Source organism: Mobula hypostoma, chromosome 2, assembly GCF_963921235.1.
Source record: "Mobula hypostoma chromosome 2, sMobHyp1.1, whole genome shotgun sequence".
Taxonomy (NCBI): domain Eukaryota; kingdom Metazoa; phylum Chordata; class Chondrichthyes; order Myliobatiformes; family Myliobatidae; genus Mobula; species Mobula hypostoma.
The window spans coordinates 97,514,994-97,533,125 of record NC_086098.1 but is presented as its reverse complement, the minus strand read 5'-3'; the positions used below and the strand labels follow the sequence as shown (position 1 = coordinate 97,533,125).

Here is an 18,132-nt window from a genome sequence, read left to right as displayed (position 1 = left end):
TATTAGGAATGTAAGACTTGGTAATTAACCTATGAATAGCAATATTTTTAACTATAATACTGTTTGGTTTAATTTTAAATGTACCTACCAGATGATGTGATCTCTGTAAGAAACATGAAACATTAAGAAGTTATCACTTTGTAAAATTAAAGACACATGAAAATTCATAGGAACTTTTCTGACCCAGGCTTCTTACAAATTTTACTCTTATATTTAGAGCTAAATTCAGAGTCTAAGATAGCTGTGGCTTTTAATCATTGGATTTCCTGATAAACAGTTGGATAAAAGCCATCCAACTGAGGCTGAAGAACTAATGATTTAAAACGCTGTAGGAAGTAAAATTGTATACTTAGAAATGCCTGCAGCTCATTACTCTTTTATAATTCCCCATAAAGACAGTCAATTGGCAAAGTCTATTCTCTTTGTACTTTTGACATTTGCTCATTTTCTATCAATTCAGCCTTGAAAAGATGAGGGAATCATACATTTGTACAGTACTGAAACAAGCTCTTTGGCCTACCATGTCCAATCTGACTCTTTGCCCATGTACATTATTCTTCTGCTTATTTAATTGTTTGCATAAACTATTAGTAAACATTTCACCACCACCTCTGATAGCAAGCTTCAGATATGCCAAACTGTGTTTAATGTACATAAAAATTCCCCTAAATCCCCTTTAAACTCCTTCCTCTCACCTTAACCTTTTAAAACTCTTCCTCTCACTTTGGTAGCCTTACCACAGGAAAAAGATGTTGGCTATCTACCCTATATATTGTCTCTTAATTATCTTTCTCAAGTCACCACTCAGTTTTATTCACTCCAGGGAAAATAAGCCCAGTTTATTGAACCTCTCCCCATAATTAAAGTCCTCCAATTCTGGAATATCCTGGTGAATCAATGTTCAGCTCTCTCCAGTGCAATCACAACCTTGCTAAAGTGTAGCAACCAGAAATGCACACAACATTGCAAGTATTGTTTTACTAATGTTTTATAAATGTGGAACACCATGAAACATGGAACAGTGCAGTGCAGGAACAAGGTTGCAAAATAACTTCCCACCTTAACCTGTGCCCCATTCTATGAAGTCATGATGCATGGCATATGCAGTTTTCTCTTTCCTAATGACTGTACTGCCACTTGTAGGGAACCATGGACTTGAACCACAAGGTTCCCCTGTTTTTCAATATTTCTTAGCTTTCTACCATTATCTGTGTATGCCTAAGTCTATTTCACTTCACAAGATTCATCACATTGCATTTGTCAGGATTCAATTCCATTTGCCAATGTTCAGTCCAACTTATTAATCATACCCTCTGTAATTGCACCCAAGCTGTTATACATACCATATACCATAAGATTTCTACACTTAACCTTGCACTACACCAATAGTCATACACTTCCAATTAGAAAAGCATCCTTCCAGCATTATCTTCACTGTTTCCTGGTTATCCTCTTGCTCCTGATCAGAATCAGAATCAGGTTTATTATCACGGGCATGTGACGTGAAATTTATTAACTTAGCAACAGCAGTTCAGTGCAATACATAATCTACCAGAGAGAAAAAAGATAATAATAAATAAAATTTAAAAATAATAAATAAGTAAATCAATTTTGTTATATGTATATTGAATAGATTAAAAAGTGCAAAAACAGAAGTACTGTATATTTAAAAAAAAAAGTGAGGTAGTATCCAAAGATTCAATGTCTATTTAAGGAATCGGATGGCAGCAGGGAAGAAGCTGTTCCTGAATCGCTGTGTGTGTGCCTTCAGGCTTCTGTACCTCCTATCTGATGGTAATAGTGAGAAAAGGGCATGCCCTGGGTGCTGGAGGTCCTTATTAATGGAAGCTACCTTTCTGAGATACCACTCCTTGAAGATGTCCTGGGTACTTTGTAGGCTAGTATAACCAAGATGGAGCTGACTAGATTTACAACCTTCTGCAGCTTCTTTTGGTCTTGTGCAGTAGCCCCTTCACACCAGACAGTGATGTAGCCTGTCAGAATGCTTTCCATGGTACAACTATAGAAGTTTTTGAGTGTATTTGTTGACATGCCAAATCCCTTCAAATTCCTAATAAAGTATAATGTAGTTGCCATCTTGCCTTCTTTATAACTACTTCGATATGTTGGGACCAGGTTAGATCCTCAGAGATCTTGACACCCAGGAACTTGAAACTGCTCTCTCTCTCCACTTCTGATCCCTCTATGAGGATTGGTATGTGTTCCTTCATCTTACCCTTCCTGAAGTCCACAATCAGCTCTTTCGTCTTACTGACATTGAGTGCCAGGTTGTTGCTGCGGCACCACTCTACTAGTTGGCATATCTCACTCCTGTACGCCCTCTCGTCACCACCTGAGATTCTACCAATAATGGTTATATCTTCAGCGAATTTATAAATGGTATTTGAGCTATGCCTAGCCACACAGTCATGTGTATATAGAGAGTAGAGCAGAGGGCTAAGCACACATCCCTGAGGTGCGCCAGTGTAGATTGTCAGTAAGGAGCATATGTTATCACCAATCCGCACAGATTGTGGTCTTCCAGTTAGGAAGTCGAGGATCCAATTGCAGGGGAAGGTACAGAGGCCCAGGTTTCTGCAACTTCTCAATCAGGATTGTGGGAATGATGATATGCTTATAGAGTGACTTGGGATTCTCCTAAACTTTTTTTCATACTTGGGGAATCAGGAGCTAGAAAGAATAGGTGGAAGATGATAGGGAAAAAACTTAAAAGGGATCTGAGAGGTAAAGTCTTTATGCAGATGGTGAAGCGTATATGGAAAAAGCTACTTGAGGAAGTGGTTGAGGCATGTCCAATTACAACCGTTAATGTTAACTCTTGATTAAAGACAAATGTGTGGGTAAAAATGCTAGAACTATTTTATTTACAAATTTACAGAATGGTTTCAGTTTGACCATATTTTACTCGGGACCTTCAGCCTGCTAAGATCGTGAGTGTGTGTGTCCTTTTCACCAACGCCACTTCTGGTTCTGGGTGAGCTACCTGTATTGCACACTGGGAACTCAGATTCTTTATTATGGATACATATAATAACACATCTTCTCCTTTAAAGAAAACAAACACGATAGTATGTCCTCATAAACCTGCAAGACACAATAATGCTTTCCAGTAAAGATATTTACATTGACCAATTGTCGTAAGCAAATGCAGTACCTTATTCACTCAATTACTCTCAATCCGTCTCTATGGTGGCTTAATGATCCCTTTTGGACTGCTGTTTGTTTCCACAGATGTATTGTTTTCCTTTGCTGCATTGATACTAGTGTTTTGAGAACTCTGATCTATGTGTTCATTTCTTTCACATCCTTCTGCCAAGATCCTATCTGCTTGTCTCTGTTCTTTTTCTTGCTGTGTGACCATAATGTGCTCCACATGCCTCATAATGGAGCCCTGGACAGCATTGATGTGATCAGTGAGTCTTTGTACCAGTTCCAGCTGGGTCTTTCTCAATTCATTCAGTTCCTTCTGTTGATTGCATTTCACAGATAGCAATTCCTCTTGTTGTTCTGCATTAAACTGTTGCTGTTGTTCTGACCTTTGGGTCTGTATGGCCTCCTCATTTTCCTTTTTATCTTTCCTCTTCAGCTTTGGAGAGGATTATGGAGATATTTGTGATTCGCAGTCTTTAACTGGATGAGTACCAGATTTTGAACCAAAGCTGCATGATATGGAAGCAAGATTGGCAATTTCTTCTTCATGATCACTTTGTTTAGCACTGGCATCCTGATTGTTATGCTGGTATAGCTGGTACGGATGTCTATGGAAGGTGGAGTTCTTGTGCTTCTGCATAACCTCTCTGGAGCTCTCATGATTATGCTACAGGTTTCTCAAGTTACATCAGATAAGCATCTGAGCCCCTCAAGGACATCCGTGTACTCTTCCACAAATGAAGTGTGGTACTTTAGTCTGTGAAGCCGCTATGACAACTCTTTTCACCTGTTTGAGCTTTTCACATGCACTCAGATCTAATATTGGCTGTACTGTTTTTACTACAACCAGTAGCTGTGCCTTTAGGTGCTGCCCCTTGTGCTTGAAGGCCACTATACAGCACCCTTTTACTGGAATGTTCTCTACAATATAGCAGTCACTTTTAACTTCACTGGGTAAATCTTACTCGTTACTTAGAGAGTCTAATTATACACAGACAACAGATTCACCCGAGCTTTGGTGTCAAGCTTGAACGGAATTAATGTCTCGTTCATAGTCACTAGAACAATCCATTCTGTTTTATGAGCAGTCTGTAGAGAATCTACAAAGTCTTCCTCCATTTCCTCATTAACCATGTGCACCTTTCACTTGGTAGCCCCAGCTTTGTAACATGTTGCAAAATGATTTTTCTTTCCACAATTATTACAGGACTTTCCATAAGCAGTACACTTCTTTGAGACGTGCCTACCTCCATATTTGCTGCATTTACTGTTTGATCAGTAGGGAAGTACCTTGTGCTCTGCCTCTCTGTTTGATCAGTAGGGAAATGCCTTGTGCTCTGCCCCTCTGTTTGATTGGTAGGGAAATGCCTTGTGCTCTGCCCCTCTGTTTGATCAGTAGGGAAATGCCTTGTGCTCTGCCCCTCTGTTTGATTGGTAGGGAAATGCCTTGTGCTCTGCCCCTCTGTTTGAGCAGTAGGGAAATGCCTTGTGCTCTGCCCCGCTGTTTGATTGGTAGGGAAATGCCTTGTGCTCTGCCCCTCTGTTTGAACAGTAGGGAAATGCCTTGTGCTCTGCCCCTCTGTTTGAACAGTAGGGAAATGCCTTGTGCTCTGCCCCTCTGTTTGATTGGTAGGGAAATGCCTTGTGCTCTGCCTCTCTGTTTGAACAGCATGTACTGTTGTTTCTGCCCTGTGCAGGTCCTTATCTTGTGCTTGTATGGTCTCTGCTACCCTACACATCTTCAAAGCTTTTTCCAGTGTTAAATCTTTTTCATGGAGCAGGCGTTCTTAAAGCCTGTGACTCTTCAAATTTTGTCATCAGCTGTTATAGATGTCCATAGCACCTTCGCCAATTACATGTAGAAAGGTAGACACTTTCAACATGTCCTCTGCCCTGCCAACTCTGTTTGCCACTGAATATATATTGAATCACTGCTGGAAGCACTTCAGTCATCAGTTAAGTTCCCGGTAAACTGCATAGGTGGGGGAGGGCATAGATTATCCACTACAGAATTTTCGGGCTCTCATCTAGGATTCTTAGTGAATCTGATGAATTTAGGCAGCTTTAAGACACAATGTGTTCTCTGGGCAACACACATAAATGCTGGAGGAACTCAGCAGGCGAGGCACCACCTATGGAAAAGAGTGAGCAGTCAATGTTTCAGACTGAGACCTTTCATCAGGACTGGAGAAAAAAGATGAAGTCAGAGTAAGAAGGTGGGGAAGAAGAGGAAGGAAAACAAGGTAGTAGGTGCACTCCACTAATCCTAACCTCACCATTAAACCCACAGATAAGGGAGGTATTGTAGTAGTAGCGGTCTGACATCTACCTTGCTGAGGCCAGGCAACAACTGGTAGACACCTCCTCTGACTTGCCCCTCGAACAGGATCCCTCTAAGGAGCACCAGGCCATTGTCTCCCACACCATCACTGATCATATTAACTCTGGGGAATCTCCCTTCCACTGCCACTAACCTCACAGTTCCCTCACCCTGCAGCTCCTAATTATACCTCCTGGCTAAGATCCACAAACATGCGTATCTAGGTAGACCCATTGTTTCTGCTTGTTCCTGCCCCATGGAACTTGTATCTGCATATCGACTCAGTTTTATCCCCCTGGATCAGCCCCTTCCTACTTACATCCATGACACTTCACACACACTTGATTTTTTTCAATCATCTTAAGTTTCCCTGACCCTGATCATCTTATTTTCACTATGTCCAGTCCCTATACACCCCCATCCCCCATCAGGAAGGCCTCAAAGCTCTCTATTTCTTTCTGGACACCAGGCCCAACCTGTTCCCCCCCACCACCACTCTCCTCTGTTTGGTGGAACTGGTCCACATTCTCAATAATTTCTCCTTTGGCTCCTCCCACTTTCTTCAAACAAAAGGTGTAGCCACGAGCACTTGCATGAGTCCCACCTATGCCTGCTTTTTGTCAGCTAATTGGAATAGTCTATGTTCCAAGCCTACATGGGTATCACTCCCCAGCTTTTCCTATACTACATCAATGACTACATTGGTGCTTCTTCGTGCACCTATGCGGAGCTCGTCGACTTCATCAACTTTGCCTCCAACTTCCATCCTGCCCTCAAATTTGCCTGGTCCATTTCCAACACCTCCCTCCCCTTCTTGGATCGCTCTGATACTATCTCTAGAGACAGCTTATCTGATATCTTTTATAAACCCACTGATTCTCATACCTACCTGGACTGTACCTCTTCGCACCCTGTTGCCTGTAAAAATGTCAATGCCTTCTCTCAAATCCTCTGTCGCTGCTGTATCTGCTCTCAGGATGAGGTTTTTCATTACAGAACTAAGGAGATATCCTCCTCCCTCAAAGAAAAGGGCTTCCCCTGCCCCACTATCAACACTGCCCTCACCTGTACCTCTTCTATTTCGCACACATCTGCCCTCACCCCATCGTCCCGCCACCCCACCAGGGATAGGATTCCTCTTGAACTCACCAACCACCCCACCAGCCTCTGCATCTGGCACATAATTCTCTATAACTTCCACTATCATCAACAGGATCCCATTGTCCAGCACATCTTTCCCTCCCCCCCCCCGACATTCTGCTTTTTGCAGGGATCACTCCCTTCGTGACTTCCTTGTCCATTCATCCCTCCCCTCTGATTTGATCTCCCTCCTGGCACTTATCCTTGTAAACGGAACAAGTGCTACTCTTGCCCCTACATCATCTTCCTCACTACCATTCAGGGCCCCAGATAGTCCTTCTAGGTGGGGCAACACTTGTGAGTCTGTTGGACACAGGCCCTTTGCCGTAACTGGTTTTGCTGACCAAAATGCTCGATACAAGCTAGACCCATTTGCCAGCATATTCTTCTAAACCTTTCCAATCCATATATTGGTTTATTATTGCCACATGTATCAAGATAAAGAGAAAAGCTCATCTTGTATACTGTTTATACAGATAAAATCATTACACAGTGCATTGAGCTAGAATAGGGTAGAAATAATAATGCGGAATAAAGTGTAAAATTTACTGAAAGAATACAGTGTCCATAAGCAATAAAGTGCAAGATCATAACAAGTTAGATTATGAGTCCAAGAGTCCATCTTACCAGTCTGCTTATTATCTCTGAAACTTCTAAACCCCAGAACATTAAGAAGCCTGTCCCATCCTATCCTTAACCACATTCCTGGAAAGCCATTGCGAGTGCTAAGAAACAATTTCGAACTAATCTGGAATCACAGAAGGGCACCCGCCAACTGTAGCAGGGCTTGCACAATATTACTTTCTACAAGGCAAGATCAACTAGCTTACGTGGCAATAACCCGTCACTCCCAAGTGAGCTCAATGCCTTCATACGTGCTTTGCTACAGAGAATTATGATACATTCATGTGAGCTTCTACATCTCCAGATGGCCCTGGAATTTCAGTCTCTGAGGCCGACATCTGCTCATCCTTCTAGAAGGTGAATCCTTGAAATCTGCCTGAACCATGCAGCTTCCTGACTGATTACTGAAGATCTGTGCAGAACAACTGGCTGAAATATTCACAGACATTTCAACCTTTTTGTTACTGCAGTTTGAGGTTTCCGCCTACTTCGGAAAGGTGACTTGCTTTACCCATTTGGTGGCACTTGCATCTGCTTAGTGATGTGTTTCCAGATTTTAGGGTGTGCAATAACTCCTGCCTCTGATGACCTGGACCTGCTCCAATTTGCCCACTGTCACAACAGCAGATGTGATTTCTCTGGCTCTTCACTCTGTTGTGGACCGTATGGACAAGAGGAATTCATACATCAGTGATGTTCATTGACTACAGCTCAGCTTTTAACACATCAGCCCATCCAAACTCATCATCAAGCTTCAATACCTGGGGTCTCTGTACCTCCCTCTCTATTCACGTTACACTTACTAATCATAGCTCTGGTGCCATTATTAAGTTTGTTGACAACACCGCTGTCATTGGCTAAGTCAAATGCAGTGACGAATCAGCAGATAGGAGTAGACTGAAAATCTGGCTGAGTGGAGCCACAACAACAACCTCTCACTCAGTCAACAAGACCAAAGAGCTGATTGTTGGTTTTAGAGTGAGGAAACCAGAGGTCCATGAACTAGTCCACATCAGGGGATCAAAGGTGGTCAGCAACTTTAACTTCCCGATATATTCGTTTCAGAGGACCATTCCTGGGCCCAGCATGTAAGTGCAACTACAAAGAAAGCACGGCAGCATCTCTGCTTACGAGTTTGCGGAGATTTAGCATGACATCTAAAACTTTGACAAATTTCTATAGATGCGTGGTGGAGGGTATATTGACTAGTTGAGTCACAGTCTGGTATGGAAGTACCAATTCTCTTGAATGAAAAATCCTACAAAATGTACTGGATATGGCCCAGCCCAACATGGGTAAAGCCCCCCCCCTCCATCGAGCACATCTTCACAGAGTACTGTTACAGGAAAGCAGCATCCATTATCAGGGATGCCTATCAGCCAGATCATGCTGTCTTATCGCTACTGCCATCAGGAAGAAGGAGCAGGAGCCTCAGGATTTGCACTACCTGGTTCAGGAACAGTTATTACTCCTCAACCATCAGGCACTTGAACCAGTGGGGTAACTTCACTTGCCTCATCACTCATAGCCTATAGGCTCACTTTCAAGGACTCTTCATCTCATACTGTCAATATTTATTGCTTATTTATATATTTTTTTCTCTTTTGTATTTGCATATTGGTTGTTTGTCCACCTTTTTGGGTGCAGTATTTCGTTGATTCTATAATGGCTCGGATTTCCTGAGATGTCCACAAGAAACCGAATGTCAGGGTTGTATATGGTGATGTGTACTTTAATAATAAACTTACGTTGAACTTTGAATACTCAGCAGATCTCAGGATTGATAACAATATCTTCTCCTTACTGATCATCAAGGCAGTTGCACCTCAAGGTTGTGTGCTTGATGTGTGCTCCCTGCTCTTTCCTCAATCCACTTATGACTGGCTAAGCACAGCTCCAGTACCATATACAAATTTGCCAACGATGCCACTGTTGTTGGTTGAATCACAGCTAGTGATGAGTCAATTACGGGAGTGAGATTGGGCACCTGATTGAGTGGTGCCAAGTTTTAAATGTCTCCAAGTATTCTCGTAGGCTTCTACAGATGTATTCTGACTGGATGCATTATGGTTTGGGATGTTAATTCAAGTGTATGGGAACTTAAGAAGCTGCAGAGAGTCGTGGACTCAGCACAATGCATTATGGACACATTCCTCTTGACCATTGCCTCAGGAAAGCAAATCCATCATCAAAAATCCCCACCACCCAGGCTGTGCCATTTTCCTGCAATGACCATTGGGCAGGAGGTACTAAAGCCAGAAGTTTCATGCCTGTAGTTTCAAAAACAGCTACCTCCCCCTTGGCTGTTTTGTTCATGAACTAACTGGTACAACCCTAGCTGTTACAATTCAGCAACACTCTTGACCATTTTACACTAAAATTGATGTTTTTCTTTTGATCTGATTGTCTACTTTGTTGTAAAATTGTGTCTAATAAGTTATCTTGTGAATGCTGCTTTTATGATACCTTTGCACATGATGCTGCTGATGCAAGTAAAGTTTTCATTGCACCTGTGCTTGCATGTACTTGTGCATATGACAATAAACTCAATTTTGACTTTCTTTCTGTGACTACAATAAAGTCATAGTTCTTACCGCTGATTCATACTCCTTGCTTTTGAGGTATGTGTAGTTAAGCTTGCCAACCTTCATATGCTTCGACTGTATGCTTCCTAACATGCCTCTGTTTTGCCAGCTGGGCCTGCCTGCTTGATTTACCCTCTACATTTTTCTCCCCATCCTACTCTTGGGCTTCACATGCTCCTCAACTACCCCTCCTCCCCCCAGCCATTAGTTTAAACCCTCTCAAGTACTGGGAGTAAACTTCCCTGCAACCCATTCTTCTCATACAAGTTCCATCTACCTGTGAAGTGATCCCAGTAATCCAAGTATCTAAAGCCCTTCCTCTTGCAGTCTGTCTAGCTACGTGCCCATCCTCTATCGCATCCTCCAATTCCATTGTCACTTGCATTAAAATCTTGAAATATATATTTTCCCGTTTATCAAATGCACTGGGGGTAGAAACACATAGGTAAAATTGTGCAGGTAATGAACAGATCACATAAGAAATGTATGGAGTGGCATACTTGTGGTCCACTGTGATAAGAGAAGCACTCAACAACATGCAGGTGTTTGATAAATTGTCATTTCATAGAGTAGTAAAATTTAAGGCCATGAGATTGAAAGGACTAAGGCAGTATAGCGATGAATATTTTTCAGACTGGAAGGATGGTTGCCTCACTATGGGTCAGTTTTGGCTCCACTGCTCTTATTGATGCATGTTAACAAAGAAGATGTAATTTCAAAGTTTACAGATTGCAGAAGCTTGGAAATGATATAAGTAGTAAAGAGTATGTAGACTTGCAAAATGGTAGATACATGGAAAATTCAGTTCAATTAGCAAAGTGTGAAGTTGCAATTTGGATGCAAAAATGGGACTATAAAATAGAATCATAGAGTGATGTGTCAAAGGAGGCCAGTTAGACTATTGCACCTACACTCTAATTTGTGATTTGGTTTTAAGATGAATCTTACTTTACTATTTTGTATGTTTCCTTGAAGTATTTATCAATTCCTCCTTTGATCCTATCTTTGGATCTGCTTCCAAGCCTTTTTCGGACACTGTTTTCAAGATTTAGAACAAAATGCAGAATAAAACAATTATCTAAGTTGCCTCTAATTTTTTTGCCACCAACCTAGATCTTGTTGAGTTTATTTCTCCTGCTGCCACTGGAAGTAGTTCATAGGAATAATCCCACGTTAAGTAAAAACTACTTGCTCTTGGCACCATTCCAGCAAATCCCTTCTGGAACCAATCCAATGCCTGGACATTCTTCCTGAAGTGTGATGATTAAATAAGATTAACCAGCTGAGTTTTTTCCAGTGTACTATAAAGTTGATGTGGAGAGAAGGTTTTATTTTTATACACAAAGTGGGTGCCTGGAAAGAACAGCCAGGGTTGTTGGTGGAGGCAGATATGATAGAATTGTTTGAGGTCCTTAGAGACAAATATACAGAGAATGGAAGGATATGGATCATGTGCAGGCTGAAGCGATTAGATGTTATTTGTTTAATTAGTTTGGCACAACATCATAGGCTAAAAAGCCTTTCTCTGTCTGTGCTGTTTTCTGTTCTATGTTTAATCACAACTTCAAAACAGAACAAAAACTTATTGTTTATAAGGTGCTACGAGACCCATCATGTCTTTCATGAGATGACCATAAACATTTTTTTTGTTCCAAAACTACAACTTCCCTATGAGTTGGCAGTCTTTAGATTAAAATTCTCAATGGCATTTATGTGGGTTGTTAGTGCTTCCTCCTTATCTAGGTACGATTTTATAAAGGTTGCACTGTCATACTATTCAGGAAATCTTTAACCCCCAACTTCATTTTAGAGATCTGTTGTCTTTTTGTACCTTTTTGTGTATTGTTTTGAAAGCAAAACTTTGGAAGTAGGTGTTGACTAACAAAGCAGAGGCCCACAACATTGTCACACTGGACTGTATACCAAAACGTCAGACTGATTTTCATAGTGACCTTGATGTCTTTGTGGTCTACCGGCACATTTGATTGTTCGCCGATTCTTCCATTGATTGGTTTGAGCTTGGCTTAATTTAATTTCAGGTCAACCTCTTTCAGCTGCATTTTTGTGAACTATCTAAAAGAGGGATTTAATTATATTGGCACCCTTCTCACTGCAAAACAAACCCAGTTTACTGTGGAGTAATCCTGAACTATTGCTTTTTTTTTGGAGTGACAGACTGAAGATTTTTGTTTACTTTTCAATATGAGGTTGTTACTCCAGTGTCTCTATCTTTGTCATTATTTACAAAATGTGGAAGTGGGTTTTCGCACAGAGACCTGAGGTTATATGTTGAAAAAAGCTTTGGAAGGTTATGGAACGAACTCATGAAACTGTTCAATGAAAAGGTAAAGTGGACCCTTCACTTTTATAAATAGGATCGTTGAATACAAAAGAAAAGGTTTCTTGTTTTTTTTTAATATATAAATCACTGGAGTGTTGTGTGCATTTCTGATTGCCTCATTACAGGAAGGATTTGGAGGCCTTGGAAAGGGTACAGAAGGAGTATGATGCAAGAGATTGCAAATGCTGAAATCTTAAGCAATACACAATCTGCTGGAAGATCTCAGTGTGTCGCACAGCATTGGTGGAAGGAAAGAAAATATCAATGTTACAGGCTGAAACGCTGCATTAGGACTGAGATAGAGGAGAAAGGTGACCAGCATGTGGAGAAGAAGGGGAGTGGCAAAAAAGGACCCTGACGCAATTAATGTACTGAGGTGAGGTGGAAAAAGAGATGGAACAAGGTAGGGGGAGAGGAATGTGAAGATGGGAGACAACTGCTGGAGGAAGATGGCAGGAACATGGTTGCTGGATCCTAAAGAATGGGAGCCATTAGAGGAGAAAAAAGAGGTTAACCAGATGGGGGGGATGGTGAACCTACATGTGAAATTGATGGATGGAGGAAGGGGCAGGGGGTCAAAGTTGAGTTAAAGGGGATGCCAGGGTAGGGTGGGAATTGGGACAAAAATGTGAGAACGGGAGAATTAGAAGGAGAATAGGGAGCTGATGCTGAGATGGGAAAAGGAAAAAAGGGTGACTTAAAATTTGAAAACTCTATATTCATACCATTGACATGGAGGAGAGTTGAAATGCTCAGCAACTGAGGGCTGTGGATGGCCATTGCAGACTGAGCATAGTTGTTCTGTGAAACGGTTGCCTAGTCTACATTTGGCCTCACTGATACAGAGGAAACCACATCAGGAGCACCAAACACTGTATTTGGCCATCTCATTTCAAATGCAGGGTTTTGGTTCAAAATGTCAACAATTTCTTTCTTCCCACCAAGCCTTCTTGACCTGCAGAGTTCTTCCAGTAAATTTGTGTTTGCTCTGGAGCATTGGAGGCTAAGGAGAGACCTGATGGATGATTATAAAATTATGAAAGGGACATATAAGTTAGGAACTAAGAACCTTTTTTCTTAGAGTAGAAATATCACTTAGTAGAAGAAGTGTATAGTATTTAAGGTGAGGGGGCAAGTTTAAAAGAGATGTGCAGGTCAAGTTGCTTTTATGAAAAACAGAGGGGCATGTAGTGGCACAGTAGCATCGTTGTTAACATAATGCTATTGCAGTGCCAGCGACAAGGGCTCAATTCCTCCTCCATCTGTAAGGAGTCTATACTTTCTCCCTATGATTGCCTGAGATTTCTCAAGGAACTGGCTCTTCAGCCCACAGTGTTGTGCTAAGCTAACTAAGTTAGCAATCTATATCTGTGAAATAATAATCCAGGTTTTTGGATCATCGTTCTGATAGTTTAAAAAGGTGTGAAGAAATGAACACAATTTTTTAACACATGCTTCTTAACACATGCACAGTTGACGCAGCTTTGTGGTACAATACAGTTTACAGAAGAATGCAACCCCTATATCTTTGATTAAAGTTTCCCCACAATCGATAAATTAATGCATTATTATGAGATTCTATGTTAGTACAACACACAGACTGATAAATATGCTGATGTAAATAAAAGGAAGAAAGTTCCTCTGGGTTTATTTCTACAGAACTTTCATTAATTCTAATTTAACTAGAATTTTTAAGAAAGAAATTAATGTCAGTGTCTATGCAGGTAAAGTTGAACAGTGCTCCTGAAGTAAGGAAAGACATTTCAGTGAATCTGCTGACGTGCCAACTGAAAGCTGATCAGCTTATAGGTACTAGTATTTAAACTATCAAGGTGATAATCCAAAGACTTGGGTTCATATTACACAGCTACAGAACATAGAGCAGTACTGTATAGGAACAGGCCCTTCAGCCTAGTGTGCCTGTGCCTGTGCCAACCTGTATGTGTAACTATTCCCATTTGCCTGCCAATTATCTGTATCACTCTGTTCACTTGTTAATGTGTATGTCTGAATGCCTCTGAAACCTTGCTTTAATATTTGTTTATACCACCTCTACTGTCAGCACATTCCAAGCACTTACTACTGTGTGTATGAAAAGCTTGCCTCCTAAATCTCCTTTAAACATCCCCTGCCTTACTTCAAACCTCTACCCTCTAGTGTTTGATTTTCCTACCCTGGGTAAAAATCACACTGACAATCCATCCTATCTATGCCTCTCAGAATTTTATCAACTTCTCTTAAGTTAGGTTTTCCATCAACTTCTAATGTTGATGTTCCCAACTTGTATGTTCATGCCTTATGTACTTTTTTGGCACCCTGTCTATTTGTGAAGACAAAATTTCCAATCTTATCATGACACCTGTGGTGTTTAATTCAGTTCATTATCCGGAAGTAAACTTTATAACTACCCTGAGTAAGTTTGACCAAATTGTCTGGCAAAATCCACAGCAATGTGGGTTGATTTGTAACAGCCCAATCCAGTGACTCAGCAAACTACTTGGCTGTGCCGAAACAATATATTATACTGTATGTTCAATAAAATAACCCATCGTTACTTTCTTGAAGAAATTGGGAATGAGATGAACACTGGCCTTGTCAATAGTGTACAAATTCGTAAAAAGTAATATGAAAAAGCTAACGAGGAGGTCTGAGTGCATGAAATTTAGCCTATCTGGACATTAATAAATTCAATGCAATGCAGTGGTGTCAGCCCCAGAATATGAGGAATAATATATCTAACTAGGGATATAACTAGTCAGCTATGACAGGAAACTCAGACTCAATATGAGAAGCAACAAACAGCATCACCATCTATTAAACTGAAACTGAGCACCAAACTAAGGTCTACTTCAATGGCTCCTTTCAGGGACCAGCAGAAGATGTCACCATGGTTAGCGATGCCATGTCTTGGCTTTATCTGCACCCAGGCATCTCAACACCAGGATGCACCAACTGCTAGGCAAGTCAATCTGCTTTTCTTTACTGATATTGTGCTCTACTGTCTCTTTTGAAGTGATTTTTCTGAGAATGAGGGAATGTAACATATTTGATTGTTTGACAAAAAAAAACTACAGACCTGATGGTACAAAAGTTTTCATTCTGTGTCATGATGATTCTCACTGTTTTTTTGCAAAACTCACCTTTGTTGCCCTGATTTATTATGAACATAATGGTGTGTATTGGCAGTTTGTTTCAGCTGAAGGATAGCCACCCCACCTATTGTTAAAATCTTGCAATCTTATGTTAGGTGTAGGATATTCAATACAAAGTCAAACCAATCTATTCAAATATAAAAGATTGCTTAATCAGGGCCTTAGAGAACACTTTCCTGTGTTAATTTTTCCATTTTGTTGAAATTCAGTTGGCTTTATGACAATTTAGTGATTCAGTCTGAACATGAATTAAACAAATCACAGCATGCTTTGCTGCTGCTTTGCCTGTTCATACTTTTGCTGAATGTATTCCCCTTTGTCCCTGACCAACCTCTCTGCCTCTAAACTTTCAGGTCTCTCTGAACCCTATTTCTGATAACAATTTGTATTGAGTTCACTTGTTACCCTACACTAGCTGATCTACCTTGATGTCTGACAGCAATATCTTGATTGTGGGTTTCTTTTTGTGGGTTCAAATTGCTCCCTGGCTTTATTTCACTTCAACCTAGTCACCTCCAACTCAGCAACCTTCCTGAAAATTAGAATTCAACCAGTTACATCCTTATCAAGAAACTTGATTGTGCAGCTGAGTTTTTGACCTTACTTTTCGCATGAACACCTCCCTAAATCTCTCTTTAAAAGGTACTTCTTTTTTAACCTGGCTGTTGTTCTAATGAATGCTTTTATGGTTATATGGAGTTTTTTTCCTCATCATGTCCTTGTAAAATACTTCGGAATTTTATTTTGAAGATGTTGTATTAATGTGTATTGTTGAAATAAAACATAGAAGAGTACATCACCGGCCTTTTGTCCACAATGTTTGTGATGACTATGGTACCAAATGGAACTAGAGCCATTTGTTTACACATAATCCATACATCTCACTCCCTCCATGTTCATGTGTCTGTCTGAACAACTCTTAACTGCCACTAACATGTTTATTTCCCCTGCTACGCAGCATGTTCCAGGTATCGACCAGTCTCTTTGGAAAAACAAAACTTCATTAGACTTTAAGGCGATGCCCACCAGTATTCACCATTTCTACCCTGGGAAAGAGGCTCTGACTATCTTCCCTAAATCTATGCCTTTCATAATTTTATAAATTTCTGTTAGATATGCCCTCAGTCTTCGACACTCTTGAGAAAACTATCGAAGTCAGTCTAAGTCACCCCACTCAATAGCTAATACTCTGTAATCCCAGCAGCATCCTCTGCACCCTCTCCGGAGCCTCCACATCCTTTCTGTAATGGGGCAACCTGAACTGCATGCAGTCCTTCAAAAGCAGCCTCTCCCTTCTCCCTTTTCCCAATCAACTGTCCAGCTCTTGGCTTCATCCCTACCCCTCCTGTCTTCTCCTATCATTTCAGATCTCCCCCTCCCCCTCCCCCTCCCACTTTCAAATCTCTTACTATCTCTTAGTCCTGACGAAGGGTCTCGGCCCGAAACGTCGACTGTACTTCTTCCTATAGATGCTGCCTGGCCTGCTGCATTCACCATATTTTTTGTGTGTGTTGCTTGAATTTCCAGCATCTGCAGATTTCCTCATGTTAACGAAAATTTTGTTTCTTTGACTACTCCCTTCACCAGTTAAAGCTTGTTTCAGTCTTATAATACCACTTACACAATTTTCTCCTGTACACAGTAGATCCTTATGTTACGATAGAAGGCAAGGGAGCATTGAAAGCCGGCTCTGGCATTGAAGGACGGGATGCAAAATCTTAATCACACAGCCCCCAACTTTCTCATTAGTGGGAAAATCACTTCTCCTGACTTGTGACAAACTGACTAATTCTCCTAATACTGTGAAAACATGAAACACAGGCGAGATGAGAAGAGTTGATAGATAAGTGTAATAAAAATTTAAGCTGATAGTTAAACTTGAAGCATCAGTTTTGTGGCTCCTTCTATAGATCCCTGAACTACTGAATACTTCCTGCATTTCTGTTTTTATAGTGGGTTCAACATTTTCCGTTTTGGTTAGGCAATAATGATACCAATTTAATGCAAATAGTCAGCAATGAAGGAGACTTTGATTGGCATGTGGATACGATCAATATTGCAAAATTCTGAAGGGACTAAAGATTCTAGCCCTTGTATTACTGTGGTTTCTGTATTTATTCTCCTGGTCAAAAATCTTTTCTCTATGTTTGATATAATTTTTGTTTTCTTTGTGAAGTTTTTTTTTATTTAACATATAAATATGCTGTTGATGTTGTGTTTACCAGTAGATGTGTTGGTATGTTCATGCTGGTTCTCCAGTTACTGTTTTAGCATAAGTGATAACATTTAACAGTTTCTGGTAACATTGAGAATCATTCCATTGATGCAGAATCATAAGATATGGTACCAATTCCTAAATTGTGAGCTGTAACCACTGTTAATTATATTATTTTGCCTTGTTATTGAAAAGCTGCAAAATTTGAACACTTTGAAGCTACTAGTTGCCTTGAATAGGGGATTGTTAGAAATGCCTCTTAAACATTGCAATAGTAGCTACTTCTACCACCTCCCTGATACCTAGCAATTTCTGTGTCATACAAAGAAGTACTTGCCTTACACACCACCTTTAATCTTCCATCTTTCCTAAATCCATGTACTCTAATATTTAACATTTTTACCCTGAAAAAGATGTTCTATTTATCACAATTATGCATCACATAATTTTATATACTCACATCAGTTGCCCCTCAGAACCTGATCTTCAGACAGAATAACCCATATGTGTCCAACCTCTCCTTACAGCTAATATTCTCTGATCTCTCTAGTCATGCTTCAAATCAGTCACCATCATCCCTGAAC

At 40.6% G+C, this 18,132-nt stretch overlaps 1 protein-coding gene across 2 annotated transcripts in view; it reads left to right on the top strand.

Moving 5' to 3' along the window:
- Positions 1-18,132, top strand: part of LOC134342316 (regulating synaptic membrane exocytosis protein 1-like) — a 622,982-nt gene that overhangs the window by 125,844 nt on the left and 479,006 nt on the right. For both annotated transcript variants that reach the window (XM_063040293.1, XM_063040291.1), the window contains exon 2: positions 15,048-15,140. In XM_063040293.1, the coding sequence (XP_062896363.1) occupies positions 15,048-15,140 (93 nt within the window). The remainder of the gene's footprint in view (positions 1-15,047; positions 15,141-18,132) is intronic.